The 26,787-nt window shown below is 38.8% G+C and overlaps 7 protein-coding genes across 7 annotated transcripts; 4 read left to right on the forward strand and 3 right to left on the reverse strand.

The window, feature by feature from the left end:
- Positions 1 to 2,137: 2,137 nt before the first annotated feature.
- On the forward strand, positions 2,138 to 11,728 carry CBG17864 (the record flags this gene model as incomplete). Its single annotated transcript, XM_045237067.1, has 11 exons — positions 2,138 to 2,146; positions 2,193 to 2,358; positions 3,944 to 4,251; positions 4,302 to 4,531; positions 5,324 to 5,410; positions 5,449 to 5,602; positions 9,549 to 9,594; positions 10,208 to 10,358; positions 10,408 to 10,514; positions 11,387 to 11,628; positions 11,651 to 11,728. The coding sequence occupies 11 exons, from the start codon at positions 2,138 to 2,140 to the stop codon at positions 11,726 to 11,728; spliced, it is 1,578 nt and encodes a 525-aa protein (XP_045096321.1).
- On the reverse strand, positions 5,916 to 6,464 carry CBG17865 (the record flags this gene model as incomplete). Its single annotated transcript, XM_002647633.1, has 1 exon — positions 5,916 to 6,464. One exon carries the CDS (start codon positions 6,462 to 6,464, stop codon positions 5,916 to 5,918), a length of 549 nt encoding a protein of 182 aa, XP_002647679.1.
- A 1,287-nt stretch (positions 11,729 to 13,015) lies between the features above and the next one.
- Positions 13,016 to 13,745, reverse strand: CBG17866 (the record flags this gene model as incomplete). Its single annotated transcript, XM_045237068.1, has 3 exons — positions 13,016 to 13,084; positions 13,233 to 13,343; positions 13,575 to 13,745. 3 exons carry the CDS (start codon positions 13,743 to 13,745, stop codon positions 13,016 to 13,018), a joined length of 351 nt encoding a protein of 116 aa, XP_045096322.1.
- Positions 13,746 to 15,423: 1,678 nt separating this feature from the next.
- CBG27381 lies at positions 15,424 to 16,140 on the forward strand (the record flags this gene model as incomplete). The annotated part of the gene is made up of 1 exon (XM_045237069.1): positions 15,424 to 16,140. The coding sequence occupies one exon, from the start codon at positions 15,424 to 15,426 to the stop codon at positions 16,138 to 16,140; it is 717 nt and encodes a 238-aa protein (XP_045100045.1).
- Positions 16,141 to 18,344: 2,204 nt separating this feature from the next.
- On the reverse strand, positions 18,345 to 19,433 carry CBG17869 (the record flags this gene model as incomplete). The annotated part of the gene is made up of 3 exons (XM_045237070.1): positions 18,345 to 18,525; positions 18,845 to 18,992; positions 19,382 to 19,433. 3 exons carry the CDS (start codon positions 19,431 to 19,433, stop codon positions 18,345 to 18,347), a joined length of 381 nt encoding a protein of 126 aa, XP_045096323.1.
- Positions 19,434 to 21,277: 1,844 nt separating this feature from the next.
- On the forward strand, positions 21,278 to 23,080 carry CBG17870 (the record flags this gene model as incomplete). The annotated part of the gene is made up of 4 exons (XM_045237071.1): positions 21,278 to 21,305; positions 22,581 to 22,663; positions 22,710 to 22,915; positions 22,966 to 23,080. 4 exons carry the CDS (start codon positions 21,278 to 21,280, stop codon positions 23,078 to 23,080), a joined length of 432 nt encoding a protein of 143 aa, XP_045096324.1.
- A 274-nt stretch (positions 23,081 to 23,354) lies between these two features.
- On the forward strand, positions 23,355 to 24,227 carry CBG27382 (the record flags this gene model as incomplete). The annotated part of the gene is made up of 1 exon (XM_045237072.1): positions 23,355 to 24,227. The coding sequence occupies one exon, from the start codon at positions 23,355 to 23,357 to the stop codon at positions 24,225 to 24,227; it is 873 nt and encodes a 290-aa protein (XP_045100046.1).
- Positions 24,228 to 26,787: the final 2,560 nt, after the last annotated feature.

The following is a 26,787-nucleotide window of genomic DNA, read 5'->3' on the forward strand; positions in this document are numbered from 1 at the left end:
CCGGCGGGTGGCTCTTTTTTCCACCCGCCCAAATGGAAACCCTAGTATTCACAAACAATGGGTAATAGAAATAGCGTACACGTGTGAGGGGTTTTTCTCCTCCTTTCGCGCTCCTCCCTCGCCCTCGCCGCCATCTCTGCTCGCCGCCCTTCCCCTTTGGTGAAACCAAGGATCGTCTCCAGAAGACTTCAAATCAAAATTGAGAATAAACAAAAAGCTCGGGTCTAAACTAATGAAAATTTCTGATTCGCCTGTCCAGAGGCCGTATTGATGAACGTTTTCCTAGGAAAACGCATTTTCTGCGGATAATGTTTTCTTTAGGAAAACTAAAGCGTTTTCTTTTGAAAAATACATGGGAATCTACATGCATTTCTGTACAAAATAAAGCAATACAATTTTTCACCGCACACCACCTTTAATTCACGTTTCTCTGAACATATTCCAAATATCTTAAAATGTGAAATTTCTCAAACACTGAATTTCTTAATTTCCAATTTCGAGACCCCGAATAGAAAAGCGAGGGGCGTGGAGATTCGGGACTAGACCTATACCATTCGAAAGCTGAGAACACGTCCTTTCCGAATCTGTTTTCCGTTAAAAAAATATGGCCACCACCTCGAAGAAAATCAGATCTAACGATAGAGTCCGAAAAATCTGATCTTTCATATAAACTCAATTAGGGTTGTTGCTTTTTGAGAATAGAATTTACCTTTTGATTCACCGACATACCCTCACTGTAGCTTCAATCTTGATTATCTCAGTTCTTATGAAAGATAGCAGAAAACTGTCAACTTATAAAATGCTCCAAATTTCAAGAAAAGCATTTTGGTAGTTGACAGTTTTGTCATATGCTTCACAGGAAGTGAGGTAATTGAGTTTAAAGGGTGAGAATGGTAATTTTGAAATGTTAGAACGAATTTGGTATTTGAGAAGTTACCACTAGTCTTCCATTAAGAGTTATTGTTATGTCTGGAACGAGGTTTAGTTCAAAAGTATTTGTTTCGGTTTTTAGAATTTAAAGTTGTAAACTTTGATTTTTTTGACTTCAGAATGCAGGTTTTAAAAAACTCCGAACTTCAGAGATCTTTACATTTCAATTTCAAAAATTTAGGAATCAAAAAATTTTTGATCGTTCAAAAATGTGAAGCAAGACAGTACAGAAACTCCAAAAACAGTTCTTGAGAAACGATGAAAATACTGAAGTTTTCAGGAAACTCAAAAATACTTGAATCCTGAAAATTCGAACTTCGGAAATTTTCAGAAAAGTGTAGAGTTTCATGAAATCCATAAAATTACAAAATCACACAAATCATAGATTTTTTGAAATTCTGAAAACAAGTTTCAGGAGCTTCTGACACCAGATTTTCAGAATTTTAAATAGAATTCCAGAAGTAATCGAATCTTTCGAAGGTCTGAAAATATCAGTTCATTCCATCTCACTGTTTCGGATCATCTGTCGTTTTTTTTCTTTCCCAATATTTTCTCTATGAAGTATTTTCAATTGAAAAACTCATTTTTTAAAAACCCGGCGTTTAATGCCAGTGAAAAATTTTACTGGCGACCCACGCCGCTTTTAAAACTGGCACAGGCGGCCAGTGCAAAAATTAAAAGCGGCGTGTGGCGCCAGAAAACGCCGTTTTGGCCAGCCTAAACCCATTCGAAACCAATAGAAATTTTTCAATTTCATGGTTTTCATGGTTTTCGCTCTTTTTTTGACACAAAATATGTCGGAAAACAGTGGTCGAAGTGGACCAAAAGTTAAGGATGACTGTTTGTTATGAATGATTTTGAAGATAATTTTTGCCTTTTTCAGCTTAAAGGATTAAGTAAAAACGATGCAAGGGATCACCGAAAAAAACAAGAAAAAAGAGATGATAAATTTCTCTGAAAGTGAGCTCAATTTACAAAAGTCGAGAATGTCTTACTTCCGGAAACTGCGTCTTGCCGTGAGCAGGTTAGTTTTCGAAAGTCTGGTGGACAAAGAAACATGCGTGAAATTGCAGGCTCTCAACCGAATGTGTCATGACCCGATTAAAACGATTCAAAAATTTAAAAATTTGGGATTTGTTGTATAAAACAACTGTTCTGATGAATTTATTTGGATTTGCGAAGATTTGAGTACGGAAATTATATTGAAATGGCTAAAGTAAGTTTATTATCGACATCACAAAGCCAAACACTTCTTTTTTCAGTTAAATCGACATTCATTTCATAAGGAATATCCATCTTATCTACAACCGGAAACTATGACAAGAGAATTTTCAAAATCGAAAATATGGACGAGCGGAAGAATTCGAATTGAGATATATTTTTTGGAACATATTTTAATGTGTTGTGCACGTTTCGGCAAAACTTTAGGTGAATTTTTTTAGGGAAATTTTTTTTTTCATAAATTTCGTCACTTTTTCTTATCTCATAGTTCCCATTATTCTCGCTGATCTCATCGTTTTCTTTTTTGCTGATCCCATTCATTCATTTGTATCACACCCCTCATTTTCGTTCCGATTTCCTATTCCAAATTTTAATCAACCGTTTTTCTTTTTCTCATACTTGTTCTGTTTTCTTTTTTAATAAATTTTATAATAAATAAAGTGAATGGCGTTGAAAAACAAACAAAATTTGAACAGCGCGCGCTACGATGCTCCGAAATCCCGCTGGTCTGTTCGGAATTAGATCTAATTCGTTCGTAGTTCATTCGGTGTTTGTTCGGAATTAGATCAGCTAAATTCGTCTAGACATATCCACCGAGATCGGCCTGGGTCTTCCTTCCCGCATGAGATTGCGAATCTCGATTTTAAAAATAAACCTTTGTGTTTCTCTTCAATGGAGATCCAAATGGAGTCTGAGTTATGCCACCTGACAAAAATAGGTATCGATCATAAAAGTGACACCATTATCTGGCAGCTCCCAATACTTCACTCCTTGGTAGGCATCCATGCCGAAAACATCCCATTTTTAACGTTAATTTCACGTTTCGGGACATCTGGCGGTTGAGTGTCTTTGTCAACCCACTTGGATCATTACTAATAACAGAGAGGAAAGGGGGGAGGAAATCCCACACACGTGTACGCCATTTCTCCCTCTCTTCCAGTGATGACCGCCGATCAGTGTATTGGTTAGCGCACCTCGCTTATGCCCGCGTGATGCGGGTTCGAGTCCGATCGGTGGAAATTCATTTTTGTTTTTTTAATCAGATCTCAAAAGTGATTTTGAAAAGTGGGTACATGTTTTTTCTCTTCAGTGCAAGTGAGGCTCCAAACGTTCAGGTGAGATTATGACAGCAGGCCCGGCGCATAACTCTTTTCCAACTCGGAGTTCTAATTGAATCTAAAAGTAGTAGATAGAACTCGACAAGATTTCTGCTCTTTCTGGAAAGGACAGTCCCGAGGAGCGACCACAGGTCCCAGCGAATTCCCATTGTTCCGTTTATGGTTGTCAGAACAATGGGGCGTGATCAAAGCGTCGGAATAGTTGAGCCTGCTGTCCGATGATGGGAGGGGTATTTCCAGAAAGAGGCAAAATTTACATCGTACCAAAAGCCATCATATTTTTCTGTGAAAATAGTCATGTTTTAGTCCTGGGAAAATAGTCCGGAATTTTTCGATTTATCTAAAAATTTCAGGAATTACCAAACAAAGTTAGAGTTTCGTTTTTGTAATTGACAACTTTTTTCACACATCCAACCAAGCAAGATGGGTGGTTTTTCCGGACTGTTCACTTGGCTAATATTTCCACTGAAAAATGTCAAAATATGAGATATTTTTTTGTATTATAGATATAGAAATCTGCAACGTTGGTTTACGCTGGCGACATCTCTTATGTGCTCTATTTGGTTCACTGGCCAGTGATATCCATTTTTCTTGCTCCCACCATCAACAGCTACATTTTCTGTATTTGTAAGTTTCTATTAACATTATTAACTTCTAGTCCATCAATATTACAGTAGCAATATTCATCGTCTCCATTCTTGTACATCATATTTTCGAGAAACAATATTTGAAGTTGGGAATGCGTGATGTGTTTCTTATAATATTCGTGTTAATTGGAGCCAATGCTTACTTGCAGTATAGTGTACGAAACGACAACTTTTGGGCAATGGATTTACCGGCTGAAACAAAAGAAATCGTTCACCAAAACATCGTAGCTTCTAAAGCAATTTGGGAAAAGAAGCCTCGAAAAGCTAGATGTATAGAGACATCCATGGAGACACCGTTTAACAAATATTATCTCGGAGGGTACTGTAGATATCCGGTGAGTGTTAGAGAATCTATCGTAGTACTGAAACTTTAAGCTTTCTTCAGCGTGGAACCGGAAACATGTCAATATTGGTAATAGGGAACAGTTATGTGGTCAACCTTGTTGAAAACATTCGAGCTCCATTCAACAAAAACTACTCGGACTTTAGATATTTGTCCGTATTTTCAAGCTTTGGACTATATTCTGGTTTCTCGTCACAATCAAAAGAGGCGTTGGATTTTACAAAACAACAAGTTGAAAAATACAAGCCAGATGTGCTTTTTGTGGTTGCCAGGTGATTTTTGTACTCTTTTTCTGTATTAAGACACATTCTTTGGCAGAACCGAAAATAGTGCTGTACAGAAAAATTCAGTAATTTTTTTCAAAATCAGAACAAAAATCAAAATTTTCAGCTGAAAGGAAACGAGCTAGAATTTTGGTTTTTACACAAAAAGTGCTCTAAATAGCAAGAATACCCCATTCTGAAATGAATTCAATCATTATCTCCAACGGGAAAAATTTTCATTTTTAGACTTTAGTTGGTCACTGTTTGGACATTATTTAGTGGATCCGAACCAATTGTACAATTTTTAACTTAGAAGTGTTCCGACCTTCAATACATACAATATCAACACTGAAAAACTAGTTTGAATTATTCTGTACAGTTACAATAGGCTTGAAGTTGATTTCTACAGAGAACGTGTTTTAAAGGAGGCGAGACAGCAAAAATTTCGGGGGACAGTTCGGGGGACGAAATCGCGCCGCGCTTATGTAGACCGTCGGTCGTCAGGAGCCGTCGCGCCCCCGTAGCTCAGCCGGTAACGGCGCTGTACCCCTGAGCTGCCTGTCATGAGTTCAACCCCTCATGGGGGTTCTCTATGCATAATATCAGGAACTTTTTTTTGGTTTCTGGCTTCCTTTGAACTCAGAACAGCCAGCTTAGGGGTACAGCGCTGCTACCGGATGAGCTACCGGGGCGCGAAGGCGCGTGACGACCGATGGTCTACATAAGCGCGGCGAGATTTCGTCCCCCGAACTGCCCCNGAAATTTTTGCTGTCTCGCCTCCTTTAATTGCTATGTATTAAGGTATTTGGAAACAATCAAAGATCCGGTCCGGGACAACGATCCTTTAGTCCAACAGATGGATGAAACCATAGAGTCTATGAAAAGTAGGTCCTTTTTGAAATTTTTTCTTCAGTATACAGTTTCAGATTTGTTAAAAAGATCTACATTCTTGGTGCACATCCAACGTACAAGGAAAACTTTCTGGATACTTTCCTTCAGTATTTGCTTACTTGGCCCCACAAGTTAGACCTTCTTCATCTGGACAAAAAATTAGCTGACGCCTCAGTGCTTCAAAACATAGTTGTATTTTCTCTCCTTTAGACTTGGAAAGAGGAATTTAAAAGAGAAAACACGGTAGAATACCGTACATCTCCGTCCATTTTCGAGTCCCCGTACGGGGCTTAAAAAACTTAACAGAATAACAACTACTTAAAACTCATATGGGTGGGGTATGGGATGGCAAGAAAATATAAAATTCAACGCATAAGAATCTGGGGTAATTGGGAAATAAGATATAGTCTGGTGTAATAACATTGGGCAAGATTGTAACAATAATAAAATATTAGAAAATTAACGAAATTTAGTGAAGGTGATGGCTGTAGGTGTACTTGGCTCATCCGTGCACATCAATAACGAAATTGGACCATGAATCCGTGATTGAACCATAATGACGTGGTGGCATGTTGTGATAATGGTCTCGACATGGTGGATCTTTCCTTGGTCGGAACTCATGATGCAGGTGAACTTGAAACTTCTCTGGTTGTAACTCGTATCCCCTAGTACCATGTAGACGCATTCGGGGTGGATCTTTTCTTGGCCGAAACTCTTGATGCAAGCAAGTTTTCAATTGATCTTTATCCTTCGACTGAGACATTTGTGGTTGTAGTGGATCCTCTCGTGGACGAAACTCTTGATGCAAGCAAGCATTCAATTGATCCGAGTTGACTTGGGGAACACTAGTATCCTTCAAAGAATACCGTTTTAGTTGCGGTGGATCCTTTCGTGGTCGAAACTCCCTGTGCAGGAGAACTCGCAATTGATCCGAGTTGTCTTGAGACTCAATAGTATTAGGTTGGTACAAAAGTAATGCGCGTTTTTGATTTACTTTATTTTTATTGTAAAAATGAAACAAAAGGACATTAATCGAGAAGATACTCTCCATCATTATCGACCACTCTCTGCCAACGCATGCGCAAAGATTCGATGCCTCTCTTGAAGAACTCCGCTGGCTGTGACTCGAAGTAGTTCGTCACCCAAATTTTCACTTCTTCGTCGTTTTTAAACTTCTTCTCGGCCAGATGATGCTGCATGGACCGGAACTAATGATAGTCAGATGGTGTCAAATCTGGGCAGTAAGGCGGATGTGGGAGCACTTCCCAGCCCAGCTCCAAAGTTTTTTTCTGGGTGATTTTCGCGGTATGTGGTCGAGCGTTATCGTGAATCAAAAGTATTGCCGATGTGTTCACTCCTTGATGTTTGAGCTCCAGGTCCACGCGGTCCAACTGACCTTTGTAACGTTTGGCAGTCACCGTTTCACCATGACCTAAAAGTTCAAAATACACCAAACCCCGAGTATTCAACCAGACACATATCATAACCTTTTTTCCGTGTATATCCGGTTTTGGTGTTGGTTTTGGGGTTTCGCCCGGACTGAGCCACTGATGTTTTCTTTCAGAACAGTCATACTGAATCCATTTTTCATCTGATGTCAAAATTGAATGAAAGAAACCGCGATTTTTTGAGCGGCGCAGAAGATCATTGGCCACTTCGACGCGCTTCCTCTTGTTTGCTTCAGAGAGTTTGTGCGGTACCCATTTTCTACATCTATTCGATTTCCCAAGCGCATGTAGGTGGCGTAAAATTGTGATATGACTGCAATTAAACTGTTTTGACAAACTGCGTGTTGTTAGGCACGGGTACAGTTCGACTGCTTGTCTCAAAGCATCGTTGTCAATGATTTATGGACGACCACTGCGTTCATCGTCTTCCAAGCTCTCTTCGCCACTTCTGAGGCGCTGAAACCAGCGTCGACATTAACTCTCGGATAGAGCATTTTCTCCGAACACTGGCGGAAGTGAGCGATGAGCTTCGGCTGCAGTTTTACCTTCTTTGAACTCATGCCACAAAAAGGCTCGCAAGCGAAATTTTGATCGGCCATTTCCTTAAACGTTTTTCTCATTGAAAAGAGAAGAAGAACGATGAAGTAATAATATAGAACGAAGCTAAAGACATTCTCTTTAAAACAAGAAAAAAATTGATACGAAGCGCTCGCTCACAGGAGACGTACAAAACACCAAACTTAGCGCGTATTACTTTTGTACCAACCTAATATCATTTGACTGAAACAGTGGTGGTGGTGGATCCTTCCGTGGCCACGGTTCCTCCTGAACTCGGCGATTGGTCCTTGTCTCAAAAACAGAGCCACAGGCACCCTCTCCAGCCTTCTTCAGGTCCTGTTTTTCCAATTGTGGCGATTTCCCAGAAATCAATATGGGATCCTTCTTGGATGTATCACTTTCAAAGAAGACACACTTTATGTTTTTATATTGATCCAAATTTGAAGACGACACAGTTCTTCGATCTTCAAAAATAACAGCTGATACAGTACTTCTTTTATGAAACTGCTTCTTTAGATCCATACTGGGATTTTCCAGAATATCGAACTTTTCGATCACATTTTGAAAACCTATTTCTTTGTTCTGGACATTTTCCTGATTTTGATACACTGATTGCTTAGTCTCTGCTATTAACTCAATATCTTTAACGTCCTTGATATTATCATGTGTGCTTTCAGTGCAATATCTCTGAAACTAATCAGACTTTCGATCCACACTGCACAACACGATTCTCGAGTCCTCCATATTTTCTTCTGCAAATTCTTCTTTTATATCCATACACACAGATTCATCTACCTTGTCATCGGTAGAATCCTCTCTTTCTGATGCCCCACAGTTTTTGGTAGTTTCCTGAGAAAGAGGTTGTAAAATAGAAGCCCATGGGTTTCAATTAGAAAAAAACCCTGTAAACTGGGTCTTTTTTTATCACACCTCGCACGCTCTCCCACAGAACAATTCCGAACTGCAAATTAATTTTTGATCTGCAGAAAAAAAGTTTGGCGCGATCACAATTGCAGGTCTAAAACCATAATTTCAGAATTTCTTATCTGAATTTGTGGAGTTTCAAGATGATTCAAATAATCCTTTAAAAATTAATTAGTGGTTATAGATTCATGTATGGTAGTTTTCCGGAAGAAAAAATGTCAAAAATGGTAATTTTGAACGTTTTTTACAGAAAAAATCTATCTCCTCTTTCTGTTTTCGACATTTCTAGAAGTTCTATAGCTCAAAAAAACCGCAATTATTTTCTCTACATTATCTATGGATGAATTTTTAATTCGTCTGATAAAACTTTTTTATAATCAAAAAACAACGCAAAAATGCTATTTTGTGCAATTTCATGAGGTTTTTGAATTATAAAAAAAGTTTTATCAGACGAATTAAAAATTCGTCCATAGAAAATGTAGAGAAAATAAATGCGGTCTTTTTGAGCTATAGAACTTCTAGAAATGTCGAAAACTGAAAGAGTTTTTTTCTGTAAAAAAGTTTCAAAATGACCATTTTTGACATTTTTTTCTTCCGGAAAACGACCATACATGAATCTATAACCACTAATTAATTTTTAAAGGATTATTTGAATCATCTTGGAACTCCACAAAATCAGATAAAAAATTCTGAAATTATGGTTTTAGACCTGCAATTGTGATCGCGCCAAACTTTTTTCTGTAAAAATTAATTTGCAGTTCGGAATTGTTCTGTGGGAGAGCGTGCTTCGTGAAATTAAATCATATTGAAAAATTCGAAAATTGCAAATGATTAACGTAAAAAATTAAAACGGCAAATAATGCAAGTGGAAAATCTAAAATTGCCTATTTGCCGCTTTAAAAAACACCGGCTTTTTGATGTAATTCCGCGTGAAAATTAATGGGCTTACTTACTTGCACCGGCGACCAGTAACAACCCTAAAAAAATGCTGTTTTTAATGACACTTTTGCATAGATCTAAAAGATGCGTTTATAACACTTGTTACATAACGATTGCGTTCATCTATCCAAGTAATAAAACAAACTGGATAATATCGATAAGTGTGAAGTTTATCTTCTGATATGCCATTGTTTTGGATTCCTTTTTTGATCAAACCACACATTCAATGTTCATTCTTACTGCTAACGTTTTTCTGCTTATTTCAGGATATGTGGAATCATGTATTCCTACCCAAAACGTCGTTCATAGAGAGTACGCAAGATTCTGCTTTTCTTCAACGAATTTCATACAGTTCGAAAAGGAGATTTCTTTAGTTTTCTTTACTTTCTATTTACTTTTACGAAATTTTCTAGCCATCAGTTAAATTTGAATCAAAACTGTGCAAATCACGGCTGTGACTGAGGCCGTAGGTAGGTTGCCGTGGACCAATCAGTACGTTCTTTTGGAAACCTATTCAGCAACCCAGAAAGCACTAGGGCAGCTGGGCCGCCGTCGCCTACCTAATCCTAGAAATATCCTTTTCACATCTTTAGTTTGAATGCTTCTGCCGACTTGAAGTTTGATCAGTTCGATTCCTTGTTTTAGCATCCGCCTCAACCGCCACAATTCAACAGCAAATCCTTCTGCTAGAAGCCGGTGTTCCACTTGTGCTCACACCACAGGAGCAAACAGCTATAGCTGCGTTCCTTGCCACAACAGTAGCCACAACCGCAGAGTTAACGACAACAACCGCAGAGTTAACGACGACAACAGCATTAACTACTACAACAATCATCAGTACAACAACAACAGTCACCACGACCACAACGACACCTTACCGTAACTTTCATATCCCTGAAGCATGTAATTTTTATAACAATTCCAGCATGTTCCGGATGCGCACCAATCTACGATGCCTCATGTCAAGGACTCGACATGCCAAGTTCATCAATGTACTGCTTGACGGATAGTGAAGTTCCGGTAACATACACTCGAGGCTTTTGCTCAACACCATGCCTTTCTCCTGATGCTTGCATGTAAGATTAGATATTTTCAAATCACCTCGCACAATATCTTATTAACCAGGTTATCACTGGGATGTCCATCCGGAACAGCTGCTAGAATAGATTACGGGTCTGGAGATGTGGACGGAAATGCGGATGGCTCTCCAACATTTCTCTATTGCGATGAGGGTACGGGTACCTGGAACGCCATTATAGATGGCAGTACAGTCAGTCCCGTATCAACTGCTGCATGCAGATATCCGTAAAATTTTGTATACAAAAATAATCATAGTTGCAACACGTCGGGTCGGGCCGGCCCGTGATTTTGCAACTATGAAAATAAAGTTCCATACTTAACACTTAACGATTGCCCCTGCGTTTTAAGAACTAGATTATATTTTAATAAATTGTGCACGCACTTCGTATTACGAAGGAATTTTTTTCCCCAAAAACTATTGCTGCCAAATGGTTGATTGTACAGTTTTCTCACTTTTATCATGGAAAAAAACTATAATCTTCAAGAGATTGCATAAAATGCTTTGAGAAGGACCGAAGATTTTCAAACATTTGGCATTTCATAGGAATGGGTTCTTGGCCTATGCAAATAACGAGGGAAATTATTTAACTCAAAAAATATTATTCTTCCTGAACGAAAGAAAGTTCTGGAGACCAATTTTTTTTTGAACACGAATTTTACATAACGGTCCGATTGTGATTACCCATCCAAGTAATGAGACAAACGGGATGTTCTCGCTAAGTATGAAGTTTTATCTTTTGATAAGCAAATGCTTTTCATTGATTTATGATTGAACCAGTCGTTCAATGTTTATCCTTACTACTAACGTTCTTTTAATTATTTGGGGATATGTGGAATCATGTATTCCTACGCAAAACGTTACTCATAGTAACGTGCACAGAAGATTTTGTATTTTAATGAGTTCCGATTGTTGGAACTGGAGCTTATTCAGTTTTTAAGTGTCAGAATCCAATATTTTTCAGGCATCAGCAATGCTTGAATGCTATTGATGACTTAGCGTTTGTTTTCCGATTCCTTGTTTCAGCGTCAGCCTCCAGAATTCAACTGCAAATTCGTCTGCTAGAAGCTGGCGTTCCACTTGTGCTCACACCACAAGAGCAAGCAGCTATAGCCACTTTCATTGCCACCTCAGAAGCCACCCCCTTAACAGATTTAACGACGACAACCGCATTAACTACCACCACGACAATCATCACCACAACAGTAAATACAACCACAGTCACCACAAACACAAAAACACCTTACCGTAACTTGATTATTCCTAAGGTATGAAAATGTTCAATTTCAGCATGTTCTACATGCGCACCACTCTACGATACGACTTGTCAGGGACTCAACATGCCAAGTTCATCAATGTACTGCTTGACGGCTGATGAAGTTCCGATAGAATATTCCCACAGTTTTTGCTCATTTTGCGGGTCATCTGACGCTTGTTTGTAAGATTATCTGGCTTTTTTTGTTACTTCAAACTGACTAAGGTTATCATTGGATTGTCCCTCGGGAACATCTGCTCGATTAGATGACGGATCTGGAGAACTGAACGGAAATTCAGATGGCACGGCAAAATTTCCCTATTGCGATGAGCCTGGTGGCAGCTGGACCGCCATAATCGATGGTAGTCCAGTTCCGGTAACAAAAGTTACATGCAGATATCCATAGAAGGTTTTTTTAATGAATGAAGTACCCCGCGAGAATTATGTATGCACTACTTTCCCAACGCTTTTCATGAAATTACGAAAAAATCGGGAATTCGGTTATTGGAAGTTTCCCTCTGTTTTATCGGCCTCGTGAAGGGCATTTTCTGAGTCTTTCATCTCTTGCGCTCTAATTTTTTAATACCTGATCAATAAACAAACAAGAAGTTCAAGAAGCTTCAGATTAGACTCTATAACTAGCTTCAGAAAAATAACGAAATGCTCAATTATTTATTCACGATGGACCACCAAAAATTTATGGGCTCTGAGTTGGTCGTGGTAGTCTAATTGGTGGTGGTCCCGTTGCTGGATTTTTTTCCCAAATTCATATCCATCGAATTTCATACTCATATTCATCGAATTCTGTTATTTAACGCGTTTCTTTTGTGTTCCGGAAAATTAAGTGGGTAAAAATGTGAATAGGCAACTCCCTACAGATTAGTGAGCACGTTATTTTAATTTTGGAAAAATGAGACTTCAAACGCATTTTTATAAGATTTATTACTTGAAGTCATATAAATAAAAAGACAGTAAAAAGGCAAAGGTTTCATGGAATGGTTTTCATGTAATTAAAAAGGAATAAACATACATAGCATAGAAACATTTTTTTCAAGATGAATCTCTTGAAAAAAAACTCAAAGGGATATAAAGTTTTTTATCCACGGGTTACAGTGCATTTCAGTGATTCAAAAAATGTATTTATTTACATAGTATTTTTGTGTTTTTATGTGTTTTTACGTACTAAACCCCATTAAGAGCAAGGCTGTGCAAAATGACGGCGAGCCGCGGCCGGCTTTTATGTGAAAGCCGTGAAAAGCCGCGGCTAGCCGAGGCCGGCCGCGTCTAGCCTTATAAAAACGCGTGAAGTGAAAATCTATTAGTTTTTGAAGAATTTTTTTGCGTTTTTTTTTGTGGCACAGCCTTGATTAAGAGCACACAATCCAGTAGCAGTATTGCATTTAAATCCGTTGCCGCAAGCAGAGCAGGTCGGTCTTTCTTTGTAAATTTGAGCAGCCTTCTGGTTTCCTCTGAAATTATCAGTTTATGATTTTCACATTTTTCAGTGATAATTACTCACGGTTTTTCATATTGGCACACAACAACCTACCTGTAGATGAGGTCCTTTGGAGGACATAGCTTCACTCCACACCTAACTGACTGGGTCTCAGCCCTAACCATCTGAGTGGCCTCTTTGATTCCAGATTCGAAGGCGTCATCATCCATCATATTGGAAATCCATCCGTAGTTTGCAAACTCATTTTCCCATTGTTCCGTGGCTCTTTGTCCCTGTAGTATTACGTACTTTCATAATCCCAAGTCATTCGAAACTCACAAAGATATTAAGAGGTAGTTCGCCTATTGAACTCTCATCAACAAACATGTTCTCTCCTTCTCGTGATGGAGCGGAGCCGTCCTCTGGACATTTGTCGGCTTAGATTTGAGCAGACGCTTCGAGAGAGTTATCCCATTGCTAAACGAAACATTTCATTCACAAACATATGAATATTATTAACTTACTATCTCCCGCATGTTGGTTGCTGATTTTTTAGGTTCATCAAAAGCTCCATAAGGATTAGCAATATCAGATCTCAAGTAGTTGTGCGCGTCGATTATCTGTTGTTTAGCGGAGGGACCGAACTGTGCACTGGCACATCCGAGGATGGCGAGTATACAGAGAACGAATTTCATATTTGAAACGAAACCAGTCGGTTTACGCCCCTCCGGGGCTCAAGATCCTGGCCTCCGGTTACGGTACCCGTTAAGAGATTAAGAGATTTGTTCACTTCTATTCGGTCTCAAAATTGGAAATTAAGAAATTCAGTGTTTGAGAAATTTCACATTTTAAGATATATGTTCAGAGAAAAGTGAATTAAAAAATTTCCAAGTTCGAAAACTTCTAATTTAAAATTCTGAATAATTTCTCGAAATTCGTGTTTCTGTAATTCTGGAAATCAAACTGTAAACAGAAATGTCAGTTTACGCCTTTTCAAGGATGATCCTCCTCTATTTGAAATCTCGGAATTCAAAAATTTGAAAACTCATAAAGTCAGAAACGCGGGAATCCAGGAATTTAGAAACTGGAGTTTTGAAAAGTCACATTTTTAAAATTTCAAACATATGCGAATGCGAAAAACCTGAAATTTCTTTTCAATTTCGAAGATCAGATGAGAACTTTAAAATTCCATAGTCGGAAATTCAATTTGCAAATTCCCTTATTCTTCCCTCTCCAATTTTTTTTGATAATTCGGAAATCTCACCTCAGGAAGCCGAATTTGAATATTCAAAACCTTGGATATTTATTAATTCCGTAAATTCGTAGTTCAAAAATTCAAAAATTCGGCAATTCAAAAACTACGGGTTTTGAAACTTTACAGCTCTTATCATTGGTGATCCAGATTCCCAGAACCCAAAAAGTTTGTAAATGATTAAATTTTGTTTTTTGACTTTTTCGACATTTTCTGACTTGCGCATTAGTTCTAAGCATGTAAAAAATATTTTTGAAGTGTTTGGACCTCGAGACAGTATAATATAGTAAAATAAAAATTCCTGTTATTTGCTTTTTTATTTTATGCTTACTCAGGCGTCGCCGGTTCCTTCTGGCCGGAGCCTGGTCAGATTCCGGCAAAGACATTGTGGGAAGCCGACCAAGATTCGACGAATTACCGGCCAGCTTCCGACCTCTTAACACGCAGCGCCTTCAAATTCCGGCCAAAATCCGTGGAAAGTGTTGTTCTTGGAGTTACGGTGAGCATTTTCACGATAAAGTGATGAGATCGCACAAATTGTGCCATCGTAGCTCAATTTGTTTGAAACCTTGAAATTTTCAATTGAAAACCTTGAAATTTTCAGTTGAATAGCAAACTGTATCGTCAAGCTTCCACTCCAGATATCAATCTTGTATTACGGGTCCGCCAAAATTACGTGTGCACAACTTTGACGCCATGGCGCTGCGCACTGACGCACTTTTGGTGCGCAATTTTTTAAAATTTTTATTAATTATTTCATTATTTATTAGTTTGCCAAGTTTCATCCCAATCGGTTATGTTTTAGGTAAATGACAGCGGCAAGTCCTCATCGTACTCTGATCGTCGACTTTTACAAGCGAGGTTTAAGCACAGGAGACATTTCTAAACGACTCGGAGTGCACCGAAACACGGTTTTCGCGACCATCCGTCGTTTCAACCAGCTTGGCCACCTCAAGGACCGTACGGGAAGAGGAAGACCGAGGACTGTAAGAACTCCAGCGAAAGTCAAGGCCGTCCGGGAGAAAGTCAGGCGAAATGCTCATCGTTCCATGAAAAAGATGTCAGATGACATGGATATCTCCTATACATCAATGAGGAGAATTGTCAGAAAAGAGCTGAAGATGACCTCTTATCGAGCAACAAAAGCTGCTATTCTATCCCAAGCCAATAAGGAGAAACGGCTCATCAAAGCGAAGCGCCTTCTCGCTGGCACGCGCAAAAAGGATCATCTTATCACCATCTTCTCGGACGAGAAACTCTTCAGTGTCGAGGCTGAATTTAATAGCCAAAACCACCGAGTGCTGGCCACAAATATTCAACAAGCAGCTGAGCGTGGTAAAACAATCCATCGAGCCTCTCATCCTGCGAGCATCATGGTTTTCGGAGCGGTTTGCTATGATGGGAAGTGTCCGCTTGTTTTCGTTGATAAAGGCGTGAAAATCAACCAAAAATACTACGTTGAGGAGATTCTGGAGAAGCATGTGCTACCGTGGGCTCAAAACCACTTCGGTCAGAAGAAATACATCTTCCAGCAAGATGGAGCGCCTGCTCATACCGCAAAAATGGCTCAACAGTGGTGCAAGGACCACTTCCCCGCCTTCATACCAAAGGACGAATGGCCGGCTTCGTCGCCTGATCTGAACCCGCTCGACTACTCCGTATGGGGAGTTCTGCAGAATAAGGTCTGCGCAAGACCTCATGCAAATATCGAGGCCCTGAAGAAGTCGTTGTCTGAGGAATGGGACAAATTATCCGTCGAATACCTGCGTGCCACCATTGATGCCTTCCCTCGACGACTTCGTGCCGTGGTCGCTGCCAAAGGAGGTAGAATCGAATAATTTTTGTTGAATTATGATTTCAAGCGTTGAAATAAACTATCTGTTAAATTTCGTCTTAATCTCGCATCTACTTCTGGAGATAACGTCATCTACACTTGCACACGTAATTTTGGCGGACCCTGTAAACATTGGCTTTCGCAACACAATGGAATGGTCGATGCAGTTTGAAACTTTCAAACTACGTACCTTAAAAGAGAAAACAATCGCGTTGTCAGAGTTCAAAATTGCTTTCGTTCTTGTTGATCAAGCATTCAAAACAGCTCAATAAACTGTGGACAACGGGTTTTGGTTACTTCAAAATGACAGCTTCTTGCACAGTAACTATTTTTTGGGCGTTTCGAAAACGGAATTGCAAGATAAAGATTGGAGATTCCAAGCACAGTAACACTTCATATATAGACTACTAAATACGGGTTCTTTCAGAAAACATTCTGGCTTTGTCAGTGGATTACTGAAGACTATTAAAGAGCTCTTCATAAAGCTTCAAGTGGATAAAATCGAGTGTGTTATTCTAAAAACGTTACTCACGATGACTCGTGAGTTTTGAGTTGATTTTCCATAAACATTACCATTTTCTAGCTTCGTATGCTGGAAGACTGAAACTGGACAAATCGGGAAAAGTGGTATCACAATGCCTTTCTGAGCTGATGACTTTGGAAATGTTATTTTACAATTTCACTCAAACGTTTTCAAACATTCTTACTCATTTCTGAATTCTGTAAAAAAACCAAAAAGTTGCCTCCCGTCGGACTCGAACTCTCGTCGCGCGGACAAAAGCGTAGCTCGCTAACCACCACGCCATCACAGGTGATTCGCGCAGCGTCTATAATAGGTGAAATATCGTTCGCGGAAAGACGCCATGGGTACATCGGAACATGCCTGCCGCAGGCCATTTACAGACCAATCGCGAAAGCGCCACCGCAAACGACCAATATTCGGCCTATCGCGAGCAAATCTCCTACAATTGGCCTACCGCGAGAGCAATAATTGGAGCATATTTTTCGATATTGGAAGCTAGCTGTTGCTCAAAATTACTTTATTACACTGAAAAAACAATGAAAAACGCAAAAAAGTTGATTATTAGTTATATTTTTTCCTTCCGACGTAGTCGTGCTGGCTGGAGCGGCGCTGGAGCTTCTCGTTCTGTCCATTTCTGTTTCGCCGATGACGACCCGATTGGGGATCAGAAGATGACGGTGATAGTTTTCTCGAAGAAACTGAAATAATTTATTTAGATTAAGTTCCCCTAAATTTTGAACTATACCTTCGACACAAGATACTGGCTGGAAATGTTTTTAATCCACTACTTTGACAATGTCGAATTCCTGATATCCGTCGTCTAAAATTTTAATTTCTTAAAAGATTTTTTTTCCAAATCTACTCACTGTTGATTCCAGCTCTTCTTTCTTTCCACCTCCTTATTCCTCTTTTCTGGATTGTCCTCGACGTACCGGAAAAATGTAGATTTTCTGGGTCCCTGTAAAAATTAGTTTAAAAATTCGGACTTTCTGAACGCTGTTTACCTTTTGAAAGTACAGTAGCAATGCTACCTCCAGAATAAACCAAAACTTCGACTTCTAGCTTCCGACCTTTGTCTCCAGGCCATTTTTCCAGTTTTTCTGCAAATTAAAAGCGAAATACTTGCTGATACAGTATTCTGTATGTTCTTGTAGGTTAAAAAATAATTTACGGATAAAAATTGCAACGAAAACTGCAAAAAAACGATGAAAAAACCCAATATAGGTTAAAGAACTTCGAAAAAGAAAAAACAAGAATTTTTTCGGTCGATTGTGGACCTTTTATAGAGCCAGTTAGTAAGATACGCATATTGCTCGCGAATGGTCAATTGTAGAACCTCTCGTTCGCGGTAGATAAGTTACTGGTCGATTATAGCCCTATCTCTGTAATTGGTCAATCACGAATCACCTGTGATGGGACCACACAGTAACGACGGTGGAGACGGCGCATACAATACCGCTCTTTCCTCCCCCTCTCGCTAAAAATACAACTTTTTCAATTTGAGTGTTGAAAAAATTTTCGTGGATGCATTGGAAGCAAAACATGTAGATTTAGCCCAGTAAGTCTACACTGTTGAACAAAGATACATAGTTATCACTGTAAATTTATCAATTATTTTCTCTGGGAGACCTTTTTATTCAAATGAACATTTTACATCAACTTTCTTCGTCAACATTCACAAAGTTCTATGGATATCTGCATGCAGCATTTGATAATGGTTGTGTTACACTATCAATAACTGCGTACCAACTTGGAGAAGACTCATCGCAGTAGAGAAGTGTTGGAGAGCCATCCGAGTTTCCGTTCACATCTCCAGATCCAGTATCCAATCTAGCCGCAGTTCCTGATGGACATCCCAGTGATAACCTGAAATGCCATGAATTTATTTTTTAGGGAACGAACTTAAAACAAAATTAGACCATAGAATTTTCGTGTTCTTTTTAAAATTTAAAAGCAAGCTTCTCATGATTTGTGAACCCCTGTGATTCGGTTTTCAGCTCATTCGCTCAATTTTGTTGCGAAAATGTTTGCACTGCAAACATATTCATCTACACGTTGTTTACAAAGTGTAGAATAATTTACATCATTCAGGCTGTATTTAAAATGAAATACTAATGGGAAGCACGGTTTTGATAGTTTCAAGAACACCGAAACTCGAAATATGCTGCAAACAATATAGGCTCACATGCAGGCATCAGATACTCCGCATGTTGAGCAAAAGCCTCGGGTGTATGCTACCGGAACTTCGCTATCCGTCAAGCAGTACATTGATGGGCTTGGTAGATTCTCACCTTGACACGTGGCATCGTAGATTGGTGAACATGCAGAACATGCTGAAAGTGAAAAAAATGTATATAATTTGAGGTTACACAACTAACGGTAAGGTGTCGTTGTGGTTGTGGTGACTGTTGTTGTTGTGGTGATTGTTGAAGTGGCGTCTGTTGTAGTGGTTATTGCTGTTGTGGACGCTGTGGTGGCTACTGACGTGGCAATGTACGCGGCTATAGCTGCTTGCTCCTGTGGGGTGCGCGCTAGTGGAACACCAGCTTGTAGAAGAAGGATTTGCTGAATTTTGGAAGCTGAAATAAGGAACTAGAACAATTCTAAACTAGAAGTGTTCTGAAATTACTAATCTCGCTACAACTGAAAAAAAAACAGTGTTCGTTTTTCTAAACAGACGTAAACGAATTTGAAACTTCATCCATTTGTTTCCTAATCTTACTCTGCTCAACATTTTGCGTCGGAATGCATGTCTCCATAAAAGTTGGAAGCATCAGATGAAGAATAGCTGTAAGGAGAAAAGTTTGCATTAGTGAGTGAATGAGGGTAAGTTGATGTTAATAGAAGTCTCGACTTCATCCTGATGTTTTTTTTCGATTACATGCATTAGCGCCCCCTTTTTTCCATGCAAAGTTTTTTAACGCATTATCTTGAAGAGAATATTCCGATAATAAAATTATGTAGACTTTTTCGATTAACATATTTCTGAATCTAGTTACAGCACCTGCTAATAAGATAAACAAATACATTTTTTAGTTAATTTTCAACCATTTTGACCTCAAGTTTCTAATGACTTTGAAAGTTTTGGAGTTTATAGAGTGAGCGAGACAGACTAGAGCATTCCAAAATTTTCTGTGAACCCACAGTTTTCATTCCAGGTCTTTTTTTCACCCTCCAAAATTTTCGAAATTGGCATTAACTTGAGAGCCGAGCTCCAGACTTCGGAAAATGGTCGAAAATTAATTGAAAAATGCGTTTTGGTCTATCAATTTGACAAATGTTTGTATTTTTTTTTGTATTTTCCAATTTTCCAAGTTTTACCCTCTAATTGTAAGAGGAGCTAAAAACACTTTGAATGGACCATTTTGAGCGGAGATTCAGCGATTTGAAGTCTGTAGCTAACACTCTCGTCTCTCTCCGCTCTCGCCAAAGTTCAAAGGCGAATAACTCGCTTCAAAATTATTTTTGTAAAAAAAATTGCAAGACGTTCATTTTCAAATGTTTTTAAGAAAATGTCAAAATCAACTGAAAAACGCATTTTAGCTTATCTTACCGTTACTGTAGATGAATGAGATAAGCTTTTAGTAGATAGTAACCCTTATTGTTGTGCATTTATTTTTTACCGTAAAGCCTTCATTAGAAGAGCACTTTTTTAAAGTAAAGCCTTCATTAGAAGAACACTTTTAATATTGGGGTTCCTTTAACAGAAGAGCCCTCATCGAAAAGCACCTGTGATAGAAGGGCAGGCCTTTTGGCTGAACTATTCTCTTGCACCCGTCGTATTCTCCGGACCTTGCCCTTTCGGACAAATGGTCGTTGGAGGCCTTTAAACGCCTTTTTGATAGGAAAGACTTCAAATGAAAAGATGACATGAAAAAAAGAGTTGACCCACTTTTTCAATAGCAGTCATCATCGTTCTGAGCTGATGGAATCTAGACGTTGCCGAAGTGTTGGCAGACAACTTTCAATCATGAACCTTATTTTCATTGATCCGGCCCTTCTGCTCTGAGAAAAAATAGATCAAAAATAGTATCAAAATCGAAAGAAACTTATTTGCCAATCTAAAATGGATCAACACTATAACTAAATGACGATGTCATGCTGAAAACACACTTTTCCGTTTGCCTGTTCTAATAGCATTGTTGTTGTTTCTCCATAAAGCTTTCTTGTCTCCTATTACTATTTAGGCTTCCTAAACACGTTCTTCTAACCTCTGCGCTATTCCTTCTGTCTATTCACCAACATTTTCGTTCTCGTTTGAATTGATCGATTTCCAATCGTGGATCAAATTTTGACGCTACAAGTAAACAATGGATAACATCTGTGATTCTCTCAGATCGTGTCTTCTAATCTTCAGACAAAAAACTTCATTCGTGAATTCTATTATCCTACTAACACTATTTTCTCTAAATACCTTAGTTGAAACATGTATAAAAACAACTGCTCCAGTAAGAGTTACTCCGATAAGTTTAAACACACAGTCCAGTAGTATTATCGCATTCAAAATTTTAGGGCAGTTCGAGCAGGTCGTTCCTTCTTCATAAATGTCAGCATTCTTCTTGTTTCCTCAGAATTTATCAATTTGTCAGTTTCATATTTTTCAGAAAAAGAGTCACTCATGGTTTTTTATAATGGCACACCACAACGTACTTGAATCGGTTGTTGGTTTCGGTTGGACACACATTCACTCCACACCCAACTGAATCTCCGTTGAACTATTCTCGATGAAGATGCTCTCTCCATCTAGTAATGGTTAGAAACTGTAATCTGAACAGTTGTTGGCGCGGGCTTGAGCAGAAACTGAACACTTTTGACAAAAGAAATGTTCTAATCATTTAATACTCATAACAAATAAAAAGAGCCAAACATTCTTATCTCTGTTAGAACCAAAGTTTTTTAGTTGTTATGTGTTAAACTTTTTTTATGATTTGTTTTTACTGAGTTTTCTGTACTTTGTAGTTGTTAAATGGAGCTATCCTGACCTTTTCAGAAAACAAACCGGAAAAAATCACTAATTACAGGTTATCAAATAGATTTGATACATCTGGAAGCTGTGAACATCGAAAAAAAACTGATTTCGTCCTAATTGTGAATCCTGGAAATCTGGGAGTCATATTGGACTGCGTTCCAAACCCAGGAATCCCAGATTTCGCCACATTTGGAAGCGACAGTGAACGTTTTTGAGTCTCTACTCGTCTGGCGACCGACACGCCGACACGCGACGCGTCTAAACTAGGCTCGGTGCCAAATTTCTAACCGGATATCCCTACCGCGATGTCATCATTCCCGGAGCCCTCAGTAAAAACAAAAAAGGCATAACAAAGGTTTCACCCACAGCAATTTGAAACTTTGGTCTCAACAGAGATAAGAATGTTTGGCTCTCACTATTAGTTATGTTTTCGAAATGTTTCGAATATTTCCTTTGTCAAAAGTGACAATAACAATGACGACAGAAGTTTTCGTTCCTAGCTCTTTTTTTCAAACGTTTTATTATTGTCTACCATAATTTCGAAAACGAATAATAAAGGTGAGAAGCTGAAAACAATCAACCAATGAAACATGTTTTGCCATAAGACAAGTTCAAACCTTTTCATATAAAAAGACCCACTCTGATTCAAAAGACATTTCATTTCAAATCATGAAATTCGCTCTCTGTATTCTCGTCATCCTCGGATGTGCCAATGCTGAGTTTGGTCCAGTCGGTATAAAACGCATACTCAATATCCACAATGAGTTGAGATCTCAAATTGCTTTGGGAGCCTATGACGGTGAAGAAACATTTGAGACATATAAACCATCAGCATCCAACATGCGCAAACTGGTAAGATTATATAATTAGAATTTTTACCAGTGACGTTTCCCTTAGAAATGGGACGACTCTCTCGCCGCCTCTGCTCAAAACTACTCCAACACTTGTCCAGACCGTCTCTCCGCACCATCACGAGATGGAGAGAACGTCTTCTTTGCAACTAGTTCAAACGGGCAAGACAGTGTTGATTACTATGTGAGTTTCGAATGACTTGGGATTTTCAAACTACGTAATTTTTCAGGGAGACAGAGCATCGGAAATATGGAAAAGCGAGTTCGAAAATAGAGGATGGAATTCCACTAAGATGGATGATAACGCCTTCAATTCTGGAATCAAAGAGGCTACTCAGATGGTTTGGGCTGAGACACATTTAATTGGGTGTGGAGTGAGTGTGTGTCCAAAGGACAACCGGTTCAAATATGTAGTCGTGTGCCACTATGAAGAGCCGTGAGTGATTCTTGTGTGAGATTAAGAAAATCACAAATTGATAAATTCAGAGGAAACAAGAAGGATGCTAACATTTATGAAGAAGGAACGACCTGCTCGAACTGCCCTGAAAATTTTGGATGCGATAATAATACTGGATTGTGTATTCTGCAACTTCTCGCTTAATATTGCTTCTAATTATTTCAAGTAATAAATCTTTTATCAATGCATTAGAAATTTTTGTTATTCCAAAACGTAAGGTTCCTACTGATCTGTAGGATTAAAGTTGCGATAATCTTCTTATACAGGGTGGCTGAAAAGTATTGAGACACTTGTTATGATGGCTCTTGGCACCGTGCCAAGTCGTATTTTCGAAAAGTTTCGTATTATTTCGAAAATAGGGAGCGTATATAAGCCGACATTAGAGCCATTTCCCATCACTTTATCTCTTCACGAAGTTATGCGAGCTTCTCCTCATCGCCAAACCATTGCCAAGCTGTTCAACGACGGCATCTCCACCGGTGACATCGCTCGAAGACTTCTTCTTCCGAGAGCAACTGTCTATCGAGTTGTGCAACAATTGAAAGATCGAGGACATGTGTTGGAGCTTAAGAAAAGCGGAAGACCTCGTACTGTCAACACTCGCCGGACTCGTGGCATCATCAAGAAGAGAATCACACGAAATGATGCGGTCAGCATGAACCAAATGGCTTCATCGCTCGGAATCTCAAGACAATCGGTTCAATCCATTGTGAAAAAGGACTTGGGTCTGAACAGTTATCGGCTCCTTCGTGGCCAATACCTCACAGAACAGTCCAAGAAGAATCGGCTCGAAAAAGCGAAAAAGTTGCTCGACGCACTCAAGGTGCGCCGCCTCTCTGAAGTCATTTGGACTGATGAGAAAATTTTTACGGTTGAGCCGCTTCCGAACCGACAGAATGCTCGGCAATTGTTGTCAAAGGACGAAGCAAAGTCCCCAAAACGTCGTCTGGCCTACAAGAGACTTTTTCCAAAGTCAGTGATGGTGTGGGCTGGATTGACGTCGGAAGGTAAAGTCCCATTGGTTTTCATTGATAGAAATATGAAAATCAACTCGGATGTGTACCAAAAGTTGGTGTTGATGGATGTTTTACGTCCGTGGGTCACTAGCCACTTTGGCCAGCAACCCTTCATTCTTCAACAAGATTGGGCCCCGTCCCATGGCTCGAAATCCACGAAAGCTGTTCTCGACGCTCATTTCCCTGGCTACTGGGGCAAGGACATGTGGCCCGCTTCCTCGCCCGATCTGAATCCACTCGACTTTTCCGTTTGGGGATTTTGGAGGAAAAGGTGATGGCTCGATCGCACCCAAATGTGGATTCACTGAAGGCCGCTTTGCTCAAAGCATGGGATGATCTTGACGATGACTACCTCCGGCGCACCGTCGCTTCTGTTCCAGCTCGTTTGAAGGCGTGCATCAAGGCCGAAGGCTCAAACTTCGAATATCTCCTCTGATATCTTTTCTATTACTATCATTTGTTGAAAAAATAAATCTGGTTCTTTTGTTGAAACTCCATTTTTGAAAATACAACAAAAAACAAGTGTCTCAATACTTTTCAGCCACCCTGTATATAAAACGCTACACGCGTCTGTTGGTCCCCATGTCAGGCTGTCATCTTTTGAAAAGGTTGAAAAATAAAGATAAATTGACGTGACACTTTCAGAAAAATGATGAGTAACAAACTAGATTAAATCGCGCCGAAGGCGCACCAGCTTGCTGGTTCATCATAATACAGGTAGAGTGGACCCTTTTTTGAATTTATTACCTAGTTTGTGGAAGATGAACGGACCCTGGAGCTCTCCGACTGAGGGTTTTTTGCCCAATTCGATTTGGATAAATTCTGCGAATTACCCCTGTTTTGCTACTGTCTGGTTCTAAACCAAATGTTCTCCTTTGACATTTTCTCGTTCCGTTCAACGATTGGATCTAGATAATTCAATCCAACAATCCGATTTTCTTGTTTCCGTAGAATTCACAACAAAACTTTATGCGTTTGATTTTGCGCTATGGTAAAACGATCTTCATCTACATATTGCTCATTTTCATCCCTTTTCTTTGCTTTCAGCTCATTATAGATTTAGTTCTAGGATCGTAAGTAAGCGTTATGATTGGTTCACTAAGTTATTAATTGATTTTCAGAATTCACATGGTTTCACCACAACATAAGTATAAGAAACAGGATTTACGTGCATTTATCACTTCTGCATATTATTATCCCACTTCTAGCAGGTTTCCCAAAAGTTTATTTACCGTATTTTCTCTAATTGAAGCCGTATACGTGCCAGAGATGAGCGGAAGAGATTTACGGAAATTTACGGAAGACGGTTTATCTTCGAAATGACAAGTGCTACCAAGAAGCTGTCAACAGACAAAATGTAGATCTCAATGAGAGCTATCGATTGATATAAAAATTGTTTCGAAATTCTGTTGGATTATCTAAATAGAGTCTTTCTTCCGTCTTCCGTCTTCTCATTTTGTCCGTTCACAACTTTTTGGTAGCACTTTTCATTTTGAAAATAAACCGTCTTCCGTAAATTTCCGTAAATCTCTTCCGCTCATCTCTGATACGTGCACTTCGAGCTCAATAATCTCGGTTCCTATGAGAGATATCGAAAATTTGCGAATTGATAAAATGTTGGTGATATAAGAAGATGAAAATTTGGAAATTTCTAACTCTGGCTCAAAATTCGTTGCAAATTGGAAAAACATGTATGCTTTACCCAGAAAAAATTAATTTTAAACAATTCGTAACTTTTTCGTGTCTGGCGGAGAGATTTCCACAGAAATTTCTTGAATACGGTACTTCACTCGTTTTTAAGGTGAATAATGTTTTTTTCATAAGAAATTCAGGTCAACAAAACAGATAAAATTTATTGAAAAGAAAGTAAAAAAAAACAACAAAATAATAAAACATTTCGATTCATCTGAAAATTTCAGAGTTTATTACACAAAAACAGAGCTTTAATTTTGAAGTTGACAATTTGTTTGTAGAAATCCATACACATGAGATAACCGGCTTGAAACAGACCAAGTGCTTAACAAGTTTCGAGTTTTGACAAGCAAATTATCTGATTTCTATGAAATTCTACCAGCAACTTGTAGGTTACAAAACTAAAGCTCCGTTTTTGTGAAATAGACTTTGAAGTTTTTAGACAAATCGGAAATTTCGCTACCATATTTTTTTGACAGTTTGAATTGGACATTTTCAGTTAAAATTGGTAAAAGTAAGCCCACATATCTCGTCTCCTTTGAAAGATATCAACACATTTTTAAATGATAACTTATTTATCATAATATAAGAAGATGAAATTTTCAAAATTTTTAACATTAGTTCGAATAGAGGCCAGCCTACAAACTTTTCTGTTGGTTCGCAGAAATATAAGAACCATAGTTATTTCGGGATTTATGTATGAGAATTATACTTCACAAACATTTTTTCACCATTTTCACCATGAAAAAAGTCAAATTGGTATTTTTTAAGTTTTTTCATCATAACAAAATAATAACGTGAGATATATTTCCGTGAACCTACAGAAGCGATCCCGAGATCGCTTCTGGGAGTTTTGAGAGAAGAAGCCTGAAAAATAAATATATTAATATTTCCCGTGAACCTACAGAGTTTCGTTTCGTTTTGTTTACTGGGATTTTGTGAGAGCGAAAAAACATCCAGAATCGATCTCTTCATCGATTCCGTAAGTTCACGGAAATCTGCCAATTTTCGAAAAATATCGTGAAATTTTGAAATCCACTAATTTTTCATTCTGAAAATGGGCATCCTTACTAGTAAGAGTATCGTGTTTTGTGATTCAATGTGAATTTTTGAAAAAGGCAAGAAACATTTCTAGCTGCATTG

This window comes from Caenorhabditis briggsae (assembly GCF_000004555.2).
Source record: "Caenorhabditis briggsae complete genome, chrV, whole genome shotgun sequence".
NCBI classification, from domain to species: Eukaryota; Metazoa; Nematoda; class Chromadorea; order Rhabditida; family Rhabditidae; genus Caenorhabditis; species Caenorhabditis briggsae.